The sequence below is a fragment of the Anolis carolinensis genome, chromosome 6 (assembly GCF_035594765.1).
Source record: "Anolis carolinensis isolate JA03-04 chromosome 6, rAnoCar3.1.pri, whole genome shotgun sequence".
NCBI lineage: Eukaryota > Metazoa > Chordata > Lepidosauria > Squamata > Dactyloidae > Anolis > Anolis carolinensis.
Genome location: NC_085846.1, coordinates 23,851,571 through 23,870,481, shown reverse-complemented (window position 1 = coordinate 23,870,481; position 18,911 = coordinate 23,851,571). Strand labels below are relative to the sequence as shown.

At 39.8% G+C, this 18,911-nt stretch overlaps 1 protein-coding gene across 6 annotated transcripts in view; it reads right to left on the bottom strand.

The window, feature by feature from the left end:
* The window catches only part of hdac5 (histone deacetylase 5), a 115,396-nt gene that overhangs the window by 12,935 nt on the left and 83,550 nt on the right, over window positions 1-18,911 (bottom strand). For 4 of the 6 annotated variants that reach the window (XM_016994632.2, XM_062957401.1, XM_016994630.2 and 1 more), the window contains 14 exons: window positions 17,161-17,295; window positions 15,571-15,793; window positions 13,576-13,787; window positions 12,637-12,930; window positions 9,985-10,150; window positions 8,880-9,013; window positions 7,218-7,338; window positions 7,011-7,060; window positions 5,730-5,837; window positions 5,536-5,591; window positions 5,103-5,190; window positions 3,999-4,118; window positions 2,495-2,592; window positions 932-1,050 (listed from right to left, as the gene is read on the bottom strand). In XM_016994632.2, coding sequence (XP_016850121.1) covers window positions 932-1,050; window positions 2,495-2,592; window positions 3,999-4,118; window positions 5,103-5,190; window positions 5,536-5,591; window positions 5,730-5,837; window positions 7,011-7,060; window positions 7,218-7,338; window positions 8,880-9,013; window positions 9,985-10,150; window positions 12,637-12,930; window positions 13,576-13,787; window positions 15,571-15,793; window positions 17,161-17,295 — 1,924 coding nt within the window. The remainder of the gene's footprint in view (window positions 1-931; window positions 1,051-2,494; window positions 2,593-3,998; window positions 4,119-5,102; window positions 5,191-5,535; window positions 5,592-5,729; window positions 5,838-7,010; window positions 7,061-7,217; window positions 7,339-8,879; window positions 9,014-9,984; window positions 10,151-12,636; window positions 12,931-13,575; window positions 13,788-15,570; window positions 15,794-17,160; window positions 17,296-18,911) is intronic. The other 2 variants (XM_016994631.2, XM_008113544.3) reach the window with 1 other exon arrangement.

The window sequence follows — 18,911 nt, the reverse complement described above, 5'->3', positions numbered from 1 at the left end:
TCTTGTTCCACGATTGTCTTGTTTCAAGTTGGACCTTGCCAAGTCTCAAGTCTTGCCTTGCCTTGCGTTTTAAACCACGGACCCTGTTTCTCGGATTCCAGCCTTGTTTTCCCCTCCTTCGGATTTACCTTGAGCCTCAAAGACTATGGACAGTTCCCCACACTATTGCTTGCTAAATAGTGTGTGTTTCGGTGAAGTGGATTATAACTTTGGACTTTAATATCTTATATTGGACATTGCTTTCCTGGACTATATTTGACCTTTCCTGAAGGGTCTACTTCTGGACTATATTCTACACTTGTTTTTATTGACTTTATATAATTCTTTAATAAAGATATTAGATAGATTCTGGCCTCTGCATATGGTTATTGGTGCTCTGCAGCCTGGGTCCTGACAACTACACTTTGAAAGAAACATTCAAAGCTGTTCAAAAATGAGGAAGTGAGGGAAAATGGACAATTAGCCATTATCCATAGTTGCATCTGTGTGATTTTTAAAATTATATCCATATGCTTTTATCCCCATCTAATGTGTTGCTGGGAAGTAGACAGTTCATTAGTGCAGAAATTATCCTTTATTTATTTCCCAGCATGGGATCCATGGTAGGATATGCACCCCACAATTTGCTAGCTCCATGTAGCCAAATGACAGTAGGTTATACCATAGGTAAAACCTAGAACTACATGAAGCAAATGTTGGGCTGGATATGGCCAGACTCTGGATGGAGACCCCCTCCCCTTAAGAATAAATGCACAAGTAGAGTATAACTATATTAAAGGTTAACACAAGACTAGGTTATGTCACTTGAAGTTAGTACACACCTCTACTCAATTGGGACACAGTTCTGTGGCTTCCTCGCACAACCTGCATATATGATCTACTCCTTCTCAAACTAAGGCACCAACCACCCTCCCATGTGCCCCACACTCACATTTGGCTGTGACAGAATATCCACCCAGTGGAGACAGGTGTCCCTCCACAGCGTCGAAGCCAGCGGAAATGAGGACCACGTCTGGGGAGAACTCATTAGCTATCGGCATCACCACGGTCCTGGGAGGACACAAAGTAGCCCTTAGATTTCTCAGAGGAGAAAGCCATAGCAACACACACCTGCATCAAATAGTCTATTCCCCCACCTCATGGATATTCCGGCCACATCATTCTTCCCACCTCTCTCTTTATGGTTTTCCCAATATGCTGATAAAATCAACTCCCACTTTTGAAAACCATACAAGTCACCCTATCACAAGATCTAATTCTGAATGACAACTGTCCCTGGGAAGAAATTTTGAGAAAAAAATAGCCATATCAGAAAGGAGAATCTCAAAAATGGCACAGAGACTGAGAAATGTACTACAGTGCAATGTCTTCAAGATGCCCAAGATTCTTTTATTGTGTTGCCTTCTGGAAACATTTCAGGAGCAAGAAAGGGGTTGATATGAAATAGGAGACTAGACATCTCAGTGATTTCTACAATATAAATTCTGAAACATTTGACCATTTTTGTCATGCACACCTTATAATTTGAATTATATTAAACTTTCTCTAGTTCATTAGCCCCCCACCCCACCCCCGGCAACATTGGAAGGCTATAGCCCCCAGTATACCTGTCCTGTTGGAAAAAAAATGGTGCTCTACGGGATTTGTGGCATTTTCACCATGTCGGGGGGGGGGTGTCCTGGGCAATTTTAGGGCCATGAGAAGCCTTTGATAAAACAGGCAGAAGCCACTTTCTATTTACTTCCAGTTTCAAAGCCTCTCCTGAGCCTTAAGCTGAACCAAGCACACCGCTCAAATGTAGTTAAAATTCCACACATCTCACAGAGGGCATTATACGCCATTTTGAGGCAATAAAATGTTTTGATTTTTTTTCTAAATCAGGAAGTATGTTAAAAAGGAGAGCCCGTATAAAAGCTCTGCTGAAAGACTACTCCCCTTGATCCTGTGCTTTTTTTTTGTTGTGTGCCTTTTTTTGAGTTATGAATCTGTATATGGGGAATTTCTTTCCCAGTTCAGCTATTCCAGGTATTTTTTTGACTGAGGATTAGAATTAAAAATCAAATACTTCAAACAAATGAAGCAGGTTCTTGACATAAGTAAGATTTCTCTAAGTTTTCAATCATGAAATACCAAAGGATCATTAATGTTCATGTTTTCCTTGGCACACAATGTGAAGTAGGCTAGCCGGCTACACAGATGGGGTCTCAAAAGGAAAGAGATAAGGAGACAGCAAGCCACTATGTGCACACCCATGCACCAGGAGTAATTCTGGGAATGGCTGCAACAGGCTAGCCTTGTCTAACATAAGAAAACCGGTAACAATTGTACCAGTCATGGGTTACAACCATGACAGACATCTCCACCCTCATATGGAATTCTCTTTCATACATAGTTGTTGGAGAGAATATGGCAGCACAAGAGATTATGCGGGCACCCATGCTGAAGAAAGCCCCACTCAAGCCCCACAATGGATAGCAAGCACTGGCAGCCCTACCGGAAGGCAGTCAGATACTCCACGTCACCAATGGGGGGGTCCACTCCACCAGTCCAGGCAATGTTTACATTGTAACCTACACCCATCCCACTGCCGACCTGGAAGAGAGAAACCTCACAGGTAACAAAAGCTGGCCCTCAGTAACCACTTAGACCATTCACAGAGCTGATGTGGGGGAACAAAGAGTAGTAACTGTATAAATCCAGGGCAGGAGCACTTCATGCAAGCACACTCCAGTGAGAATGCAGAACCACAGAGCAAAGGAAAGCAGGAGAGGCATCAGGGCAGGGCTCTGGAGGCAATGAATAACTAGTAACATAGCTACTTGTAACTAGTTAATTCGGACAAAGTAACAAGAGTGCATTTCAAAAGCAACACAATAAGTAAGGGTGAAATTACTTCACTGTTGCAACAAGTAACAATTTCTAGTCAAAGGTCACTCTTAAGGTCACTTTATAGGCATTTTGATATGGATATATAAATGTGTTGTGTCTTATCAACCCTATTTTTCTTCCTCCAAACAATAACAGAAAAGTTACAGAAAAGCAATAAGCACCGAAACAGGTAACATAAGTTACGTTTCCATCATGATGACAGTAACTGCATGAACCACAATGGATAAAGGAACATATGTACTTTATAAAAGTAATTTCCAAGTTCTGCACCTAAGCAGCTGTGAACAGAAAATACTAGCCAGCATCAAAACACAGAGCTGGAAAAAAGGGAGGATATTAGCCATAGAGACTAAAAAGCTCCAGAGTTGCACGATTAAATGGAAAAATTTTGACCACTATACTTTTTACCCAGCTACTGAGCTACAAAATCTTTCCTAACACAAAACAGGTAATAAAGGTGGGTGTGGGGGGGGGGGGGGTACTGTTGCTGTGTATCTTCAAGTCATTTCTGATTTATGGCAACCCTGAGGTAAACCTATCAAAAGATTTTCTGGGGCTGGAAGTGTGCGACTTAAACAATCAAACCATAGTCTCCAGCGTCATAGTCCAACATTCAAATCAGTACACCATGGGATGATGAATTGATTCTTTTCCCAGTCTATGGGTTCAACTGCTGTACTGGAAAATCAGAATCATAAAACTGGAAAGGGCCTCATAGGACATCAAGTCTAACCTCCTGCTTAACTCCAACCAGAGAAAATCATTATGTGCAGAACCTGGAAATTTCTTTAAAATACCTATGTTGACAGCTGTGTGTTTGTCTAATTATTTCTCTAATGCTTCTCTCTTTTGCAGTCTTTTAAGGGAGATGCTAATGTCCTTCCTTCCACAATAGATCATGCAGGTTTCCCCCCTGCTGTTAGGCAAGCTCCACATCCCCTTCTGCATTTCTCTGGACATGTACTTAGTTTCAAATTCTACGTGGATTTTAGCAAGCTTTTGCTTGAAGAGAAGTGATCGCAATCCCATTTTCTGGTGGTTTCAGCCCAGTATTTCTCATAAATAATACAGTCAGGCATCAGAAATAAAAAAAAAAAGTTTGCACTCACCTCATCAGGAGCTCCACTGCCAGGGAAAAAATTGCCATTGTCATAGCGATGGAGAGAGATATATAGCACATTAGGGTCACTGTAGAATGCTTGTTGGGTGCCATTGCCATGATGAATATCCTACCAGAGCAAAGCAAACAAAGAGTCAATTAATAGCACTCCATCTCGATAAATCAATCAAATCAAGAGAAAGACCCACATGATTTACAAATTTCCTGAGCTGGCACAAATTACCAAATTAACATGGGTCCTAAAGAATAAACCAACTGAACAGTTTTTGAAAGATTGAAAACTTGTTTATTGACTTTTGAGCAATAAGATATGTTAACACACAATAAGATGTTGTTGTGATTATTAGTAATTTTAGCAGGATAATTTACCCATAGTTAGATCTGTAATGATAGATTAAAACCTTTTTCCTTCATATTTATCTTTCCATTACAATTTTGGGGGGGGGGGGGGGGGGGTCAGAGTCCTGTTATGTTTTAGTTGTCTTCTTACTTCCTCTTTCTGTTTCTTAACCTTTTGAGTTATTTTATAACTATTATTTTGATGGTAAATTAGACTGTTAATATTATAAATGTCAAAAATGCAGTTTAAAACCAATTAAACAATGTGAAACCATATATGGATAGAATCAATTGGGCCTGAATTAACAGAACTATTTGGGCAGCTGAATTAAATTAGCGTTGCCACTGATATGGCCTCTAAGGGAAAGATAGTTCAACACTGGGACTCTAGAGCTGTAAAGGAGACACAGATTATAGTAGAAACACATCTAGCAAATACCAGTTGGGGAAAATCTGTTTTCAAGGTATTTGATGGCAACTTATTTTTGAAGTCAGAGGTTTGCTGGCGTCACATGTAACTCCATCCAGACCCGAGTAGACATAGATTAACAGAGTGCCACAATTACTGCCCCATTGAAAAGCTGGCAAGAGGAAAAATCAAAACTTCAGCTGCACACTGAAATTCAATGATGGCAATTATGGTACTAAGAAAAGCTTTGTTGATGACTTTGGGTTGCTGTCAGACATGCCAGGATTACAACTTTCAATTGAAGGCTGAAACATGAGAGCAGAGAGGGCAAAATGAGACCCTTACCCAATCCACAACGAGGATTTTGCTGATGGCAAGTTTTTGCTGGAGAAGCTTGGCAGCTATGGCAACAGAGTTGAAGAAGCAGAAGCCCCTGTGAAATGAAAGAGATGACAAGCATTAAAGGAAGCTGCCTTATACTGAGTTAAAACATGTGTCTATCTAGCCCTGCATTATCAAAAGTAGATTTCCGAGGTTTAAGAAAAGCATATTGGGAGAGAGGTTTGCTCTACTTATTGATATTGGGGATTAATCTGCAAAGTGTATGATCTGACACGTAACACTTCTGAAGGTTCTTTTAAGAATAGGATAACTGGAAGGTGGAAGGGGGTAAGAACTGACACAGAAAGAAAAGAAGAAATTCCCACATATTTATATGTGAATTTGTAGCAATAGCTAATCAGTATCTTCAAATTCTTCATTTTTATTATATACTCACATGGCTGTGGACTCCTCTGCATGGTGACCTGGTGGACGGATAACAGCAAATCCATTCTGCAGAATTAATTTTTAAAAGAAGAAAGAAAGAAATTAGTGTAATTTCTGAAACTTTCAACATAACTATTTGACCACAGAGCTCAGAGGCAGGAAGGACTTACAACACAGAGAAGCTGCGTGCTGGGCACAACTTACCTTAAGCTCCCCAGATGCTACTTTGAAGGCCAGCTCCACCAAGCAGCCAACAGCCATGCGGACAGCACTAGATGAGTGCATCTCATTCCACACTGTGTCGCTGTCAACCTGCCATGGAGGGTACAGATCAGAGCATGTGCAAAAGCTAAAGGGTGAAGGAAGGGAAAAGAATGATGCCTTTGTTCTAAGAGAAGTACCATCCAGGTAACCTTCATTCAAAGACAAGCACAAAGGAAAGGAAGGAAAATCAAAAGTCTCCCAATCTGATGGTCTCAGAATTGTTGAACCACAGCTCCTGTCACCCCCAGCCAGCACAGACATCTTGAAGGTTAATACAGAAGTCTTTACCAAGACTTAGCTTGATTTGAAAGGGAAACACCTAAGCTGTTAAACACAACAGTTACCAGAAAATAATATGGAAGATATGTTGCTACTACCATTCCATCTAATGTACTGATTCATCTTTATTTGTTACATCTCCCATTCTTAAGCTACTATATGTACAAAACACCAGAACTAAGCTTGTGGCCATGTGGGTAGGAGAGTTCTGACAGATGTAGTCCAAAAAGAAAACTTTATCATCCTTGAGTTTAAAACCTGAAGATTCCGCAAGGTGTTCAATGAAATGAAACCCATAGAGCTTTCTCATGGCAAAGGGTTAAACTTTGGAACTTCCTGACAAAGTAACCCCAACTCTCACCATCCCACAGATGTTCAAAGGCAAGTCCTTCTGTAGATGTAAAGCAGTACATTTCAATCTCTCTGACATGTTAATCCAATATTTTACTGTTTCCACTTCCCTCTTTTAATGTTGCTTATTTTGTATTTGTTGTTGTTGTTGACTTCAGCATGCTGCCAAAATTTGTAAGCCACATTGGGACTTCCCTTGTAAAAAACAGAAACTAAGGAACAAAGCTATAAAACAGGGCTCAGCATTTTATTTTTTAAATGTGAAAGTTGACAGGAAGATGAAAGAAATGCAGAGAAAAGTTCCATTTCTCAGTATCGATTAAATGGCTGGCCTCATTGCAAACATTATCTTTCTGTCCGCCTCACTATAACTCACAGCAGAGTAAGCCAGTACTTAACCATGGGATATTCTTCCTCTGCCATTTAATGAGGCCATATCCTACATTAAAAGTAATAAAACTGCAACGTAATCGATTTTAAACAGTTATATTTAATAAGATGCAGTTCCAATGAGATGGCTATTGGAAAAAGGAATAAATAACTTGTAGTTTATAAGTAATTACTTCCCAACTGTAAGAGATAGATACTAACCCCAATTCCACCACATGGAAGGACAGTGTACATCTTTTGAGTAAGGGGACCTATGAGAGAAAAACAGAGAATTAGATAACACACAATTGTCTCCAATTTTTCTCCCCTTTATACCCCAAATACACCATTCCCTCTATATATACTAGATTTTAAAAAAAGATTCTGCATCCAGCAAATTGAAACTGTATGATCTTCTAGACAGAATACCCAGTAATTTCTTGCTGTCAAGTTTTTGCCGATTCAGAGGGCTGGTTCCATATAGTAATGTGTGATGTTCTGAATGGACTGTCTGGATTTCATCCAGTGTCGCTTTCCTGCCTCGAACTCTCTAGTAAAAAAAACAAAAACAAAAAAAAACCAGAGAAATTAGGGCAGAAATGTAACTATTGATTGTATAGGTTTGTTATGAGACCATTTGACACCATGTCACTTTTAATGTTATTTGTTTGTCAACACAGATCTTGTGCTTTAAAGGTTGCCTTGATGTTCTCTTAGAACAATTATATGTCATTTTCAATACAAAAATATTTTAGACTAGGTCCTAAATAATCAGGAACTGCAGTACACAGGGCTAATGTAATGTAATTTCTAAAGCTTCCTGTACACTGCTAAAGCTTCCTGTATGCTGTATGCTGTTGCAGTCATCTACCTTAATTGTAAGCTATGCATGGGGGGAAAGGGCAGAAATGCAATTAATAGAAGGACATCAGAATCCCACTCTCTTTGGAAAACTGCTAATCCTAGTTAACTGATAGAAAGAAGCAGAACCATCTAAGAGATTTGTAGGGTTTAATCAGAATGGACTTTAATACAATCATTTTTATATGATTGAAGGTCATTAATGGCTTGGAGTAGGCCATCTGAATGATTTCACATATTGTTGTGTGCCTTCACATTTCACTCAAGGATTCTGTTATACAAAGAGATTAATTAAATTCTCCCCTTCCCCATTTTGAAAAGTATGTCAAGGAAGTAAATGAGCAAAAGACTCACCCTCACAGCTAAATTTGAAGATGTGGCAGACATCAAGAGATTGCATAGATGTTTTCCCCAGGAAGGTTCAGTACATAATTGATGTTCAGCCCAGGGGGAAGTCAATATTCTTATAAATTCAATACACGTTCCTGCATGAAAAACGTAACAAAGTAACCTGCTTGAAAATTACTGGGATAGCAATGGGGGAGCACATATATGTTTTTCATGCAGGAACATGGGCTTTCATATTGTGTATAGGCTAGTGCAAAATTGGAAATTTTAGTTTTGTTCTTCACTACAGTCATCTTACAGGATTATGTAAATTGTTAATATTGAATATATAGGCATGTTGACTCTCCCCCATATGCAATGAGCCTTCCTGGGGAAAACAAAAAGTCTGTACATCCCAAGACTAGATGTTTATTTATATACATGGTCCCAGTGGGATCCATTTTTATAGTTCCTTTCATAGTCATTGTCTTTTGCATTGGTTATACTGACTGTGATTGAATTCAGCTACACATCTTTGTCTTTCTGCATGCTTTGTAGGATCTCTTAACCAAATTGTTTTCAAAGGGACAGTTATTTTAGTTTATCTCATAAAAATAGTTTTTATAGTTCAAAGATAAACTTATAGCCAAATGTTCAATGGCAGAAGCACACATCCATTTATTATATGCCATATGAAGTGGATTCTAGTCCAAAAAGACTTATAGTACAATGCATTTGTAAATATTTAAGATGCTGTAAGAATCCCTGTTGTCTTCAAGGCATCAGGCTATGGGCTCCTGTCACTATAAATCCGATTTGTAAAATCTGATTACCTGTTTAACTTAGCCCTTATAGGTGTTTTATTATTTGCTGGCAGAAAGTTTCTGTTCTGAGAATTCTTACCTCACACTTGCTTAGCAGTCCTGTTTCCTGTAATCTGGACCAGATACTCTGGATTCTCCCAGCATGCTCTGGGTGAACATTAGTGTTTCCACATGTACACTGATGTTTCAACATGAAAGTGTCATAAACCACTCCTATGAGAGGGCAGGAAAGCAAAACAGTGGAGGAAAGAGTTGGAAAAGAAGAACAACTGGTAAAATGATTGCAATGTTGAGTGGAAGACAAATTCATACATTTATAAGAAAAAGGGCATTCTGCAAATGCTCAATGACACCTGATATGTCTAAAGAGTAAACAATACAGATTTGAAAATCAAATTTTAGGGCTTTTTTTCCAAACAAACCCCTGCTCTCTTGGATGTACAAGATGTATAGAGGAAAGTTCTTGTTCGCTGAATGCACAACCTTATTTTGAAGGATCATCTGTTTATCTATCCTCCTATCTGCAAATTAAGATCTTTAATTGGGGCCTTCCTTTTGGCTCCCTTCACCTTGAGAAAGAGGTGAAAGTATAACTGATAATGCAAAAAACAATCCAACAGACAGATGTCTACTCCACTGTAAAATTCAATGGGGCTTGCTCCTAGGTAGGTGTATATATAGAACTGGTGCCCAAATAGGCTTTTTGAGGTTTTATGTAATATTCTGCATTATGCCAGGGAGTGGAGGTAAGCAGGAAGGAGAAGGTCTGTTGAAGAAAAGAAATTAGGGGCTATATTCTACTTTGCATAATTTATACAGGCCTTGGCATAACAACATAAAAGAGAACCAAAGAACCTGTAACCTGAAATGCGGCTCCTTTCACAAGGCACCAAGATGATCCAAATTAAACCCAGGTTCAAGATATCTGGCTGCTAATAGAGAAGTGCCCTGCAAACTTGGGACATCTAGAACTGTAAAACAGATAGAGCAAATAACATACTTGAGTATAGGCAAAATGTATGCCTGTAAGAAAAACTTTCACAGCTAAGTGCAGGTAGATAGACCGTATCTATTTCTACATGGGGACATTCAATATGTATCTCTTTCACATGTAGAAACCTGTCCCTGACCAAGATTGTATGAATCTTCTAGACTTTATCTGAAGGACTAGCACCATCTCCTACCTGTAGTGAAAAGGTGATTGGCCGCAGGTTCAACTGTACTGCTTTTCAGGCTAGTGCTTGCTGGTGAAGACTGGGTGCGGCTGAGGGCTTGATGGGGTAGAGTGCTAATGCTTAGAGGTGTCTGGTAGAGCTGAAGATGCCGCAGCTGATGCGCATCTGCAAACACCTGCCAAAAGTAGGTAAGGGGAGGAGGAAAAACAGAAAGAACAATCTAAGCAGCTTGCAACTGCTGCCATGCTTGGCTCAACTAACTGACACCAAGAGGCAGCTAATTCTCCTTGTAGGTGCAGTACTACACTAGCTAATTTGGGTAAAACTTTCCCCAGTATACACAGAATGATATTTATCCTGTTCTTCAAAACATCAGATTTCTGTACCAAGGGCAAATCAAATTTTGTGTTCTGAACAAATCATGTGCTGTGGAAATACACATTATACATATATGTAGGTATACTATATATAGAGTAAGAAAGAGTAAACATTTGTTAATATTGTGGATGAACTTTAGAGAGCAGTAAGGAACCCAGCAAAGTGCTGAAATTTCTCTTTTTCTAGTAGTGGAAAGCCTGATTATCCTCTCTTCCATTCCTCAAGTGCTGTTCTCACGCTCCCCAGCTTACCCCTCAGGCAAAAAAAAGGTGACTCTTTAAGGTTATAAAAATTGATATTTTAGGATGCTAAATTCAACACCAGAGACTGGATTTTAAGCTTGTACCAATATATATGCTTAAACTAGACCTTATCATCATTTCCTACTTTGGCTATGTCTACAGCTTATTTGAGCCTAATCAATATAAAGATTTTAAAGATGTTGTCATGAGTGGTGCAGCTATGTCAAATCAAGTTACAAAAAAAAACACAAAAGTTTGTGAACATGGGAAAGAAATCACACTGCTTCTTTATTCATCCCCACATTTGCACGTTACCATGATATAGTGGTTCAACTCCAAATTAGCTTGGTAAATTAGATTGAAGCTCTATAGAAAATCATATGAAGAGTTTTCCCAGACTTTTTACAAAGCATTATAGCAACAGCCCCCATGATACATACATGCTGACCTCTGAGCTACTTCATCTAAATTCCTTTAGCAGTCTCTCTTCTCAACCTTCTCTTGACTACTATCATTTTCTGATTTTTTTTCACCAAATCTCAATTCTTCTGCAGCCAGAGACTTTCATCTGGCTGCCAAATACACATTTCAGTGTGGAGCTGATGAAATATTTAGGTGCACAAAAAGAAATTAAAGAATGAAAAGGAAGACAAGATGACTCATTCTGGAGGATGATGCAGAGAAGAGAAAAAGGATGCAGAGAAAACAAGGGCAGGAGAGAGACAGAAATGATGGCTGTGAGGTAGAAGATGAGTCACTCTCCCTTTTGTAAACTCCACTAGTGCTATCTCAAATGAATGGCATGAGGTATGGAAACAAATGATGCTGCCTTACTTCTTTTTCATGTTCCTGTGCATCTTGCAATGCTCCAGAGTCTGCTCTTACATGGTAACACTGTATCATCCTGCTGTCAACACTATACCTGACCATTCCCCCAAATAATAGTGTTGTAAGGATTTTACTTCTTTCCCCTGCTCAAAAAAAAAAAAAAAGACTGACTACTCATCATCTCCTTATAACAGTGGTTCTCAACCTGTGGGTCCCCAAATGTTTTGGTCTTCAACTCCCAGAAATCCTAACAGCTGGTAAACTGGCTGGGATTTCTGGGAGTTGTAGGCCAAAACACCTGGGGACCCACAGGTTGAGTACCACTGCCTTATAAGAACGTAAGAGGACCACTACTAGGATCAGAATAATGCCTGACATACTATCTTGTATCCTATGGAAGACCACCAGCAATAAATTGGAAGTGATAGCCTTCTCCTGTCCTTGCTGCCAAGTAGCAGACATATGAGGTGATAGTCAATTACAAAAATCTTATAATCATTTTGGCAATCACATCAAATTATGCTTCCTGACAGGAGGATCTAAATTACAGTGAGCGAGCTATACATTTACTCAGAGAAAGACATAGCTTCCAAGAAAAGTCCAATATATCTTTTCCAGAGACCAAGACATTGTCTTTGAAGACAGAGACTGCATGCAGATGTCACAATTAGTAGTTATTGCAGAACTGTGAAAAATTAGTTTTTGGACAACAAACCCTTGGGTCCATCATGTTAATGTGGGATTTGTGCATAGATAGTGTTCTGCGCTCAACTGACTTCATACATCTGCTGCTACGCTGTGCGCATTACTCTGACACATCAGCCATTAGCCAAGCTGCGTGCGGTAGCTAGATGGCTGTAAGTAATTTACCTGTGATCCAAAAAATAATTTATCTCCATTCTAAGATATTTATGGGCCACTATTCCAGAATCTGTTTTTACCTAAAATGCCCACACCATCTAAGCCAGTAGTCATCACCAATTCCTGGGCTGAGAAATTTCCCGACTAATTAGGTACTGTATGAAATATTTATGGTTGTCTATCCTGAATCTATCGATTTGGTGGATTACTCCAGCTTCTAATATGATCAATTCAATCTCAAGTTGTTTATATTATTTTATCTTTTTCCCACCCTGAGATCACATGATTATCGAAATGGATGATTTAAAAAAATAAATAAGTAAAAAACAGAATGAACAAATGCAGTCCTCACCTGTCTGTAGGTCACTCCCAGCTCTTCCACCTCCTGTTCTTCTTCCAGCTTGTTCTCTCCAGCTTCATCCTTTACTTGTTCTTCAACCACCTCCTCCTCCTCTTCCTCCTCCACCACTTTGTCCTCCTCCTCTAAGTCATCCTGTGTTTCCTCACTCTCTGTTGACCCATCCACCAGAAAAGGCCCTTGGCTCAAACCTAAGCCCAATGTCTCCTGCTGCTCTGTAAGCTCTTCCTCTGTTTCTTCAGGGTGTGTGGTCGGTGGTCGTGGCAGCTCACCAGTCTTGGTGATGATCTACAAAAAGCAGGATAATAATAATACTGTTTTGATAGATTTTAACTATGACTTTTTAAATGCTGCTTGTGTTTAATTCTATTTTAATATTTGCATTTTTGTATATATTTTAATTGTATATTAATGCTTTTATGTCAAGCTGCTTTGAGTCTCTTTTGGGGAGAAAAGGTGTGGTATAAATAAATATAACAACAACAACAGAAGAAGAAATCATAGTTTCACTTTGCTACCAAATTCTGCAATGATGGTCTCACTGGGTCCAAAGAGACCAGCTTAGAGGCAGCATTCAAGTTTTTCTTCCTTCTTGACTAGCTGAGTTTTTGGTTCTACTTGCCACTTCTTTCAATTCATTGCAGAACAGAGAGGAAACTGAGAGAAAACAATAACAATGCAACTCCACTTCTCTGTCCTAAGGCAGGAAGGTACAGGATGGGAGATAGCAACCCAAACTAGCTTACAACATAGTGGAAGTGATAAGGAGAAAACAGGAAGAGGGCCACTCACTCCTACCCACTGTCCTAACATTATATATTATATAATATATTGTCCTAACAAAAATTAATATACAAGAAGCCCAGCATGCAAGAGTTGCAAAATTCAGACCCCCGTATCTTAACCAGATGAACCACCACCTTCTCTGCCCACCTTTCCCAGTTGAATCTGTTGTTGCTTCTGCTTCTCCAAGAAGTGTTGATGCTGTTGCTGCACAACCAAATGCTGTAATGCTTGAGGGCTTTGAGGCAGTGGTGATGACTGGGTGCGGCTCAGAGGTCGGTGCCGAGGCAGCTTGTTTACAGTCCGCAGATTGGAGGGGATGCGCTCCCCTGTCACCAGAGGGGATTGGCCATGCAAAGGAACTGCAGGGACAGGATTAGACATTATTAAGACAATTCTAGAACTTGATATTTCATTTAAAAAAGGAAAATCCACAGGTTTCTAACTCTCATGACTACTTTTATTTATATAGATGATTTCTGCAGCATTCTGAATGAACACAGTGATTTATGAAAAAAGGAGCTTTTTTGTGGAGCTCCAAGGCCAGAGAAGTAGATAGTGAAAACAGAATAAAGGCCTGCACCAGGGGAGCGTGCTTGTTCCAGAAATGTTTAACATTTACAGAAATGATCAGCCAGTTCCAGAAGGGACAGAGAGTTTCATCTATGTTGATGATCATGCCATCACCGGTCAAGCAGGGAGTTTTGAAATGGTTGAACAGAAGCTCTCCGAAGTTTTAGGTGCTCTTACAGGGGAAACCAGCTGATTCCTAATCCATCTAAAACACATATGTGTGCTTGTCATCTTAAGAATAGACAAGCATCTCGAGTTCTGAGGATTACCTGGGAAGGAATCCCACTGGAGCGTTGTAGCACACCAAAATACCCAGGAGTTACTCTGGACCGTGCTGACTTAGAAAAAGCATTGCTTGATTGTCAAGCAAAAAGTGGGTGCTAGAAATAATATCATACAAAAGCTGCCTGGCACAACCTGGGGATCACAACCAAACACAGTGAAGACATCTGCCCTTGTGCTTTGCTACTCTGCTGAATGTGTGTGTCTCTTAATGAGAAATGCCGCATTATCACAGGATGTCAACGCCCTACACCGCTGGAGAAATTATACTGTTTAGCCAGTATTGCACCACTTGAAGTAGCAGCGAGCACTGAAAGGACCAAGGCATTCACATCTCTGGCCCATACTCTGTTCGGATATCAGCCAGCATGCCAATGTCTTAGATCAAGAATTAGCTTTCTAAGATCTACAGAGATACTCATAGGAACACCTCAGCAAGCGAAAGTCCAAAAGTGGCAGGCTAAAACCTGGAACCTCAATAGTGACAGATACCGGATAAGAAACTCCCTCCTGGGCACACAAAAGACTGGATGACGTGGAAGGCGCTGAGCAGACTATGCTCTGGCACCACAAGTGCAAAGCCAAACTTAAGAAATGGGGCTACAATGTGGAGTGCACAACACACGAGTGTGGAGAAGAGTAAACCACAGATCACTTATTACGATGCAGTCTAAGCCCTGCCAAATGCACAATTCAGGACCTTCTTAAAGTGACACCAGAAGCACTCAAATTGGCCAGCTTCTAGTCAAAGAAAATTTAGTATAATGCCAAGTTTTTAACTTTGTTTGTGGTTTTTATACATTATAACTGTATTCTCAATTCGCTTCTGACATGTAAAATAAATAAATAAATGAAAACAATCTTCCCTATTTCTTCAGTGAACCTGGATGACAAATTACCACCTTTTGTATTTACAGAGGGGAGAAATATTACTGAAACAATGCCTAGCAAGGTTTCCCTAGAGATGCTGAAGATCCACTGATGGCTTGTGCTGGAGGAATAATGTACTACATAGCTGCTGCAACTGAGAACCAACCATTAACTGAAAAGAGGTACTCCATATTTGGAGGAAGGCAGGCAGGGAGTCAAATGAGACCAAGTCACACAGAGCAAGCCTGGTGAATAGCCAGCAGATCTGAATCAGGAACAGAAAGATGATGTCATCAGCCTGTACAATCTCCTAGTTGTTCCCAGCTGTTGTCAACAATAGTGGCTGAGTATTACCTTCCATCTTGTACAAGCTGTTTTGATCTATATGGTGTGTCCATATCACCTTAACCTCTTACTCACCAGCAATTAGTGTATTCTGCTGCCGAGCCTGTTCAAGGAGCAGGACGTGTTGAAGCAAAGATGCATGGCCATGGTTGTTGGTCTCGCCCTCAAGGGCCACCCCCAGAAGGCAACTGGGGATCGACGACATGCTCAGGAACTTGCTTGTCAAGGCACCCCCCTGTCGTAATGACTGGATGGCCTGCCGCTCTGCTTCCTGCTGAGTGGAAAGACTCGGAGAGGCCTAAAAGAGAAAATACAAGAATGCTTACAGCACCCCATGAAAATCTAGGCTGTGAAACATTAACCTGATTTCTGTTGCTTTCGGGGTTTCTGCCCTTTCAGAAGTCGGACATTGTTACCCAATATTTATGTCTCTCAACAGGCATTTGAATACAGGATTTATGTGGTTCTTTCTTACTTTTTAAAGCTTATCTCATATATCAACTAAGATTAGATCCACATTTCTTCAGAAGTCTGAGTAAATTCTAAATCAGCCTATTGTGGTCTCCATCTTTTCGAAGCATTCCCCAAATTAAATTGAGATGATAAGGTTACCATAGGAAAGATACACAAGTATTGCTAGACTTCAAGATGAGTCCAATCATGTATATATCTAGAAATGTCTCCTTTCTTGCCTTCAATATATTTTGGAAATTACGATGTTAGTGTTGGTAGGGGCAAGGAAGCCCAAATCCATAGCGGCAACAGAGCTATATTTCAGAGCATGATAGCCCTGTATAGACTAATTCATCTAACTGGGCCCAAACTCGAATGCAGACCATTAAAAGAAGTCAGGGGCTCTTTCTAATTTCAGGCTGAGCCTGGGTGTCTGGAGCACACAAGCACAGCCATAATATCTTTGCAGCTCTTCGGGGATGAAAACAAATCACAGCAGAGACCAGCAGAATGTGAAGTCTGCCAGTCAGCTATTTCCAACTTCTGATGCTGAAAATAGCCAAGTTGTAGACTAGGCATGAGTACCACATATCCAACGTGAGCCAAGTTCGGTGCCTGTCACCAGAGGGAGGCAATAAATAGGTCACAGCTGGACACCAGTTGATGTGCGAGAAAACAAAACCCAGACTGGGCCCCTCCGAAGAGCAGAAGAAAACAAAAAGAAGAACAATTCTAAATGTTCTTTTGGGTGGATCACCATCACTTTCTTTCAAAAGGAAGGTTCAATGCTTGTGGGAGGAAGAATATGAATCAAACAAGAGCTATAAAACAAAAGCAAAGATCTGTGGTAGCAGTAAAGCATTCTAATGGTGTTTTTTTTTTTGTGAATTTGATAGGTAGCAGTTGCATGTGAAAGTGACAGTATGCAACCAGAGATTAAACACTATGTTGCAATAGCCATGAGCATAAATAAGATTTTAAATAGAATACACAAATACACAGAGAGAGAACATTGCCTCTGCTTACTACCTATGAAAACCAAAACAAAGAATGGAAAGTTATTTACAAATGATTACATGTAAGTATTCCACAGAATGAAAATAAAACTGCAGCCCTCATGCATTTGGCCAACTGGAAAGTGACCCTCAGCCTGGCCTTAGTTGCCCATCCCTGTCCTAAGATGTTTGTGAGGATTTTTGTCCACATGCTCACATTGAGGTGCGAATTTGTCACTGTGACGGTAGCCTGAAGTCCCAAGGAGATGTTGGGCAGAGATGGGGAAGTGTACAAGCTGAGTTGGTTAGCCGACCCATCCATATTGACAGCTCGGTGTTGGGGCAGCATCTGCTATATTAAAGGAAACACAAATTAAGGGAAAGATTGGAAATGCAGTATGAGGGGTAACGATAAGAAGAAATTAAGAAACTTCAACAAATCATGATAAAGGATATTTTGCCACTCCGGCTGGTTCTTACTAAAAAGGCAAGAAACTACTAGGCCGTATACCTGACATGCAACTTGCTTATTTGAAATCAGTATGCTAGTAAGACATACAAAAGAGTTAACAGCAGGTAGATTGCAATCCTATACAGAGATTTCAGGAGTCAATTAAAACAGATGCCTCACTTGCACAACAAAAAAGGCAGCAAATAAACATTGCTTAAGTATTGCTTATGTATTTGTGAAGATAACAAAAGTGCATCTGCTTCAAGTTGGTACTATCCAGATGTGCTGGGATACATCTTCCCTCATCCTAGTTAACACAGCCATTACTTTCCATGCAGGGAAAACTATCCATTAACCCAAATGAGTACAAAAAGTAATATCAGGTAAACTCCAATCCTATGCACAGCACCAACAATTTCAGGAGTCAGTCAGGGCAAATAGTCTTCGCTTGCGCTATACAAGCTAAACATTCTGAACTCATGTCACATTTTACAGTCAACTGTACAATCTCTTTGGACTCTCAAATGTACTCATATCATTTTCTGAATTATGCCATTTTTGTTTCAGCTGTATCCTTTCATTATTTTCCACAGCAAATTACTTGTTTGAGCTACGTAAAGGACTGGAAATTTTGTCACTATGCAATTTTTGAATTCTTAGCAAAGCAAAAGAAGATGCACATTTTCTCACAAGGACACAGAGTGATACTAGTAGAGGGAGAAGAAATTGTCATTCTACCAAGAGACGTGCACTATTGGATTTTCTCCTTAGTTGGTTACACAGTTCCCACCAAAAAGCAAACTCAAGCCATAGCTGACTTTTCACATGAAAATCAATGAGCCTCAGTCTGAATCCACACAATAAAATAGAACACAATCAATAATTAAATTAGCAAAGCTCATTTTTTGATCCTTTCAAAGTTTTTAAGAACAACTATCTGCTCAAGAGAACCAGGACTGACTGAAAATATTGCTCTTTCCCCAACAAGCAAGTTGCTCAGAATTTAAGAATCAAAGTTTTATAATAGAAAATAAAAGTATTTCTGCTGACAGCTTTGTAGACTGGAGCACAGCCCTGGGAAATATATCACACACAAAAATGACAAGTTAGAACTTGACATACAGGAAGAAAGTCCTGATGGGACAGATCATTTCAGGATATATTACTATGCAGACAGCAGTAGAGCAGTGATAAATTTTAAAACATTTGAGCTTCTAAGAAAAGTGTACACAGAGCACAATACAGAATTTGTTAAATCAGCAGAGTTGCAATTCTAGGCATAGTAAAGTGGAAGTAAGTTTCAGTGAAGTCAGTGGTGGTTACTTCTGACTTCACAAGTTCAATTTGGAAAAGTCAGTGAGCTCCAGCAAAAGGTCTGCAGACAGTTGGAATGCCCCCTTAAACTTTTAAGCAGAAATGCACATCATTTCACAAAAATAAGTAAATTAATAAAATCCTACCATTCAACTACAGGAGTGAAGTAAGAGCAATATCATTATCACGATAAGAAAAATGTG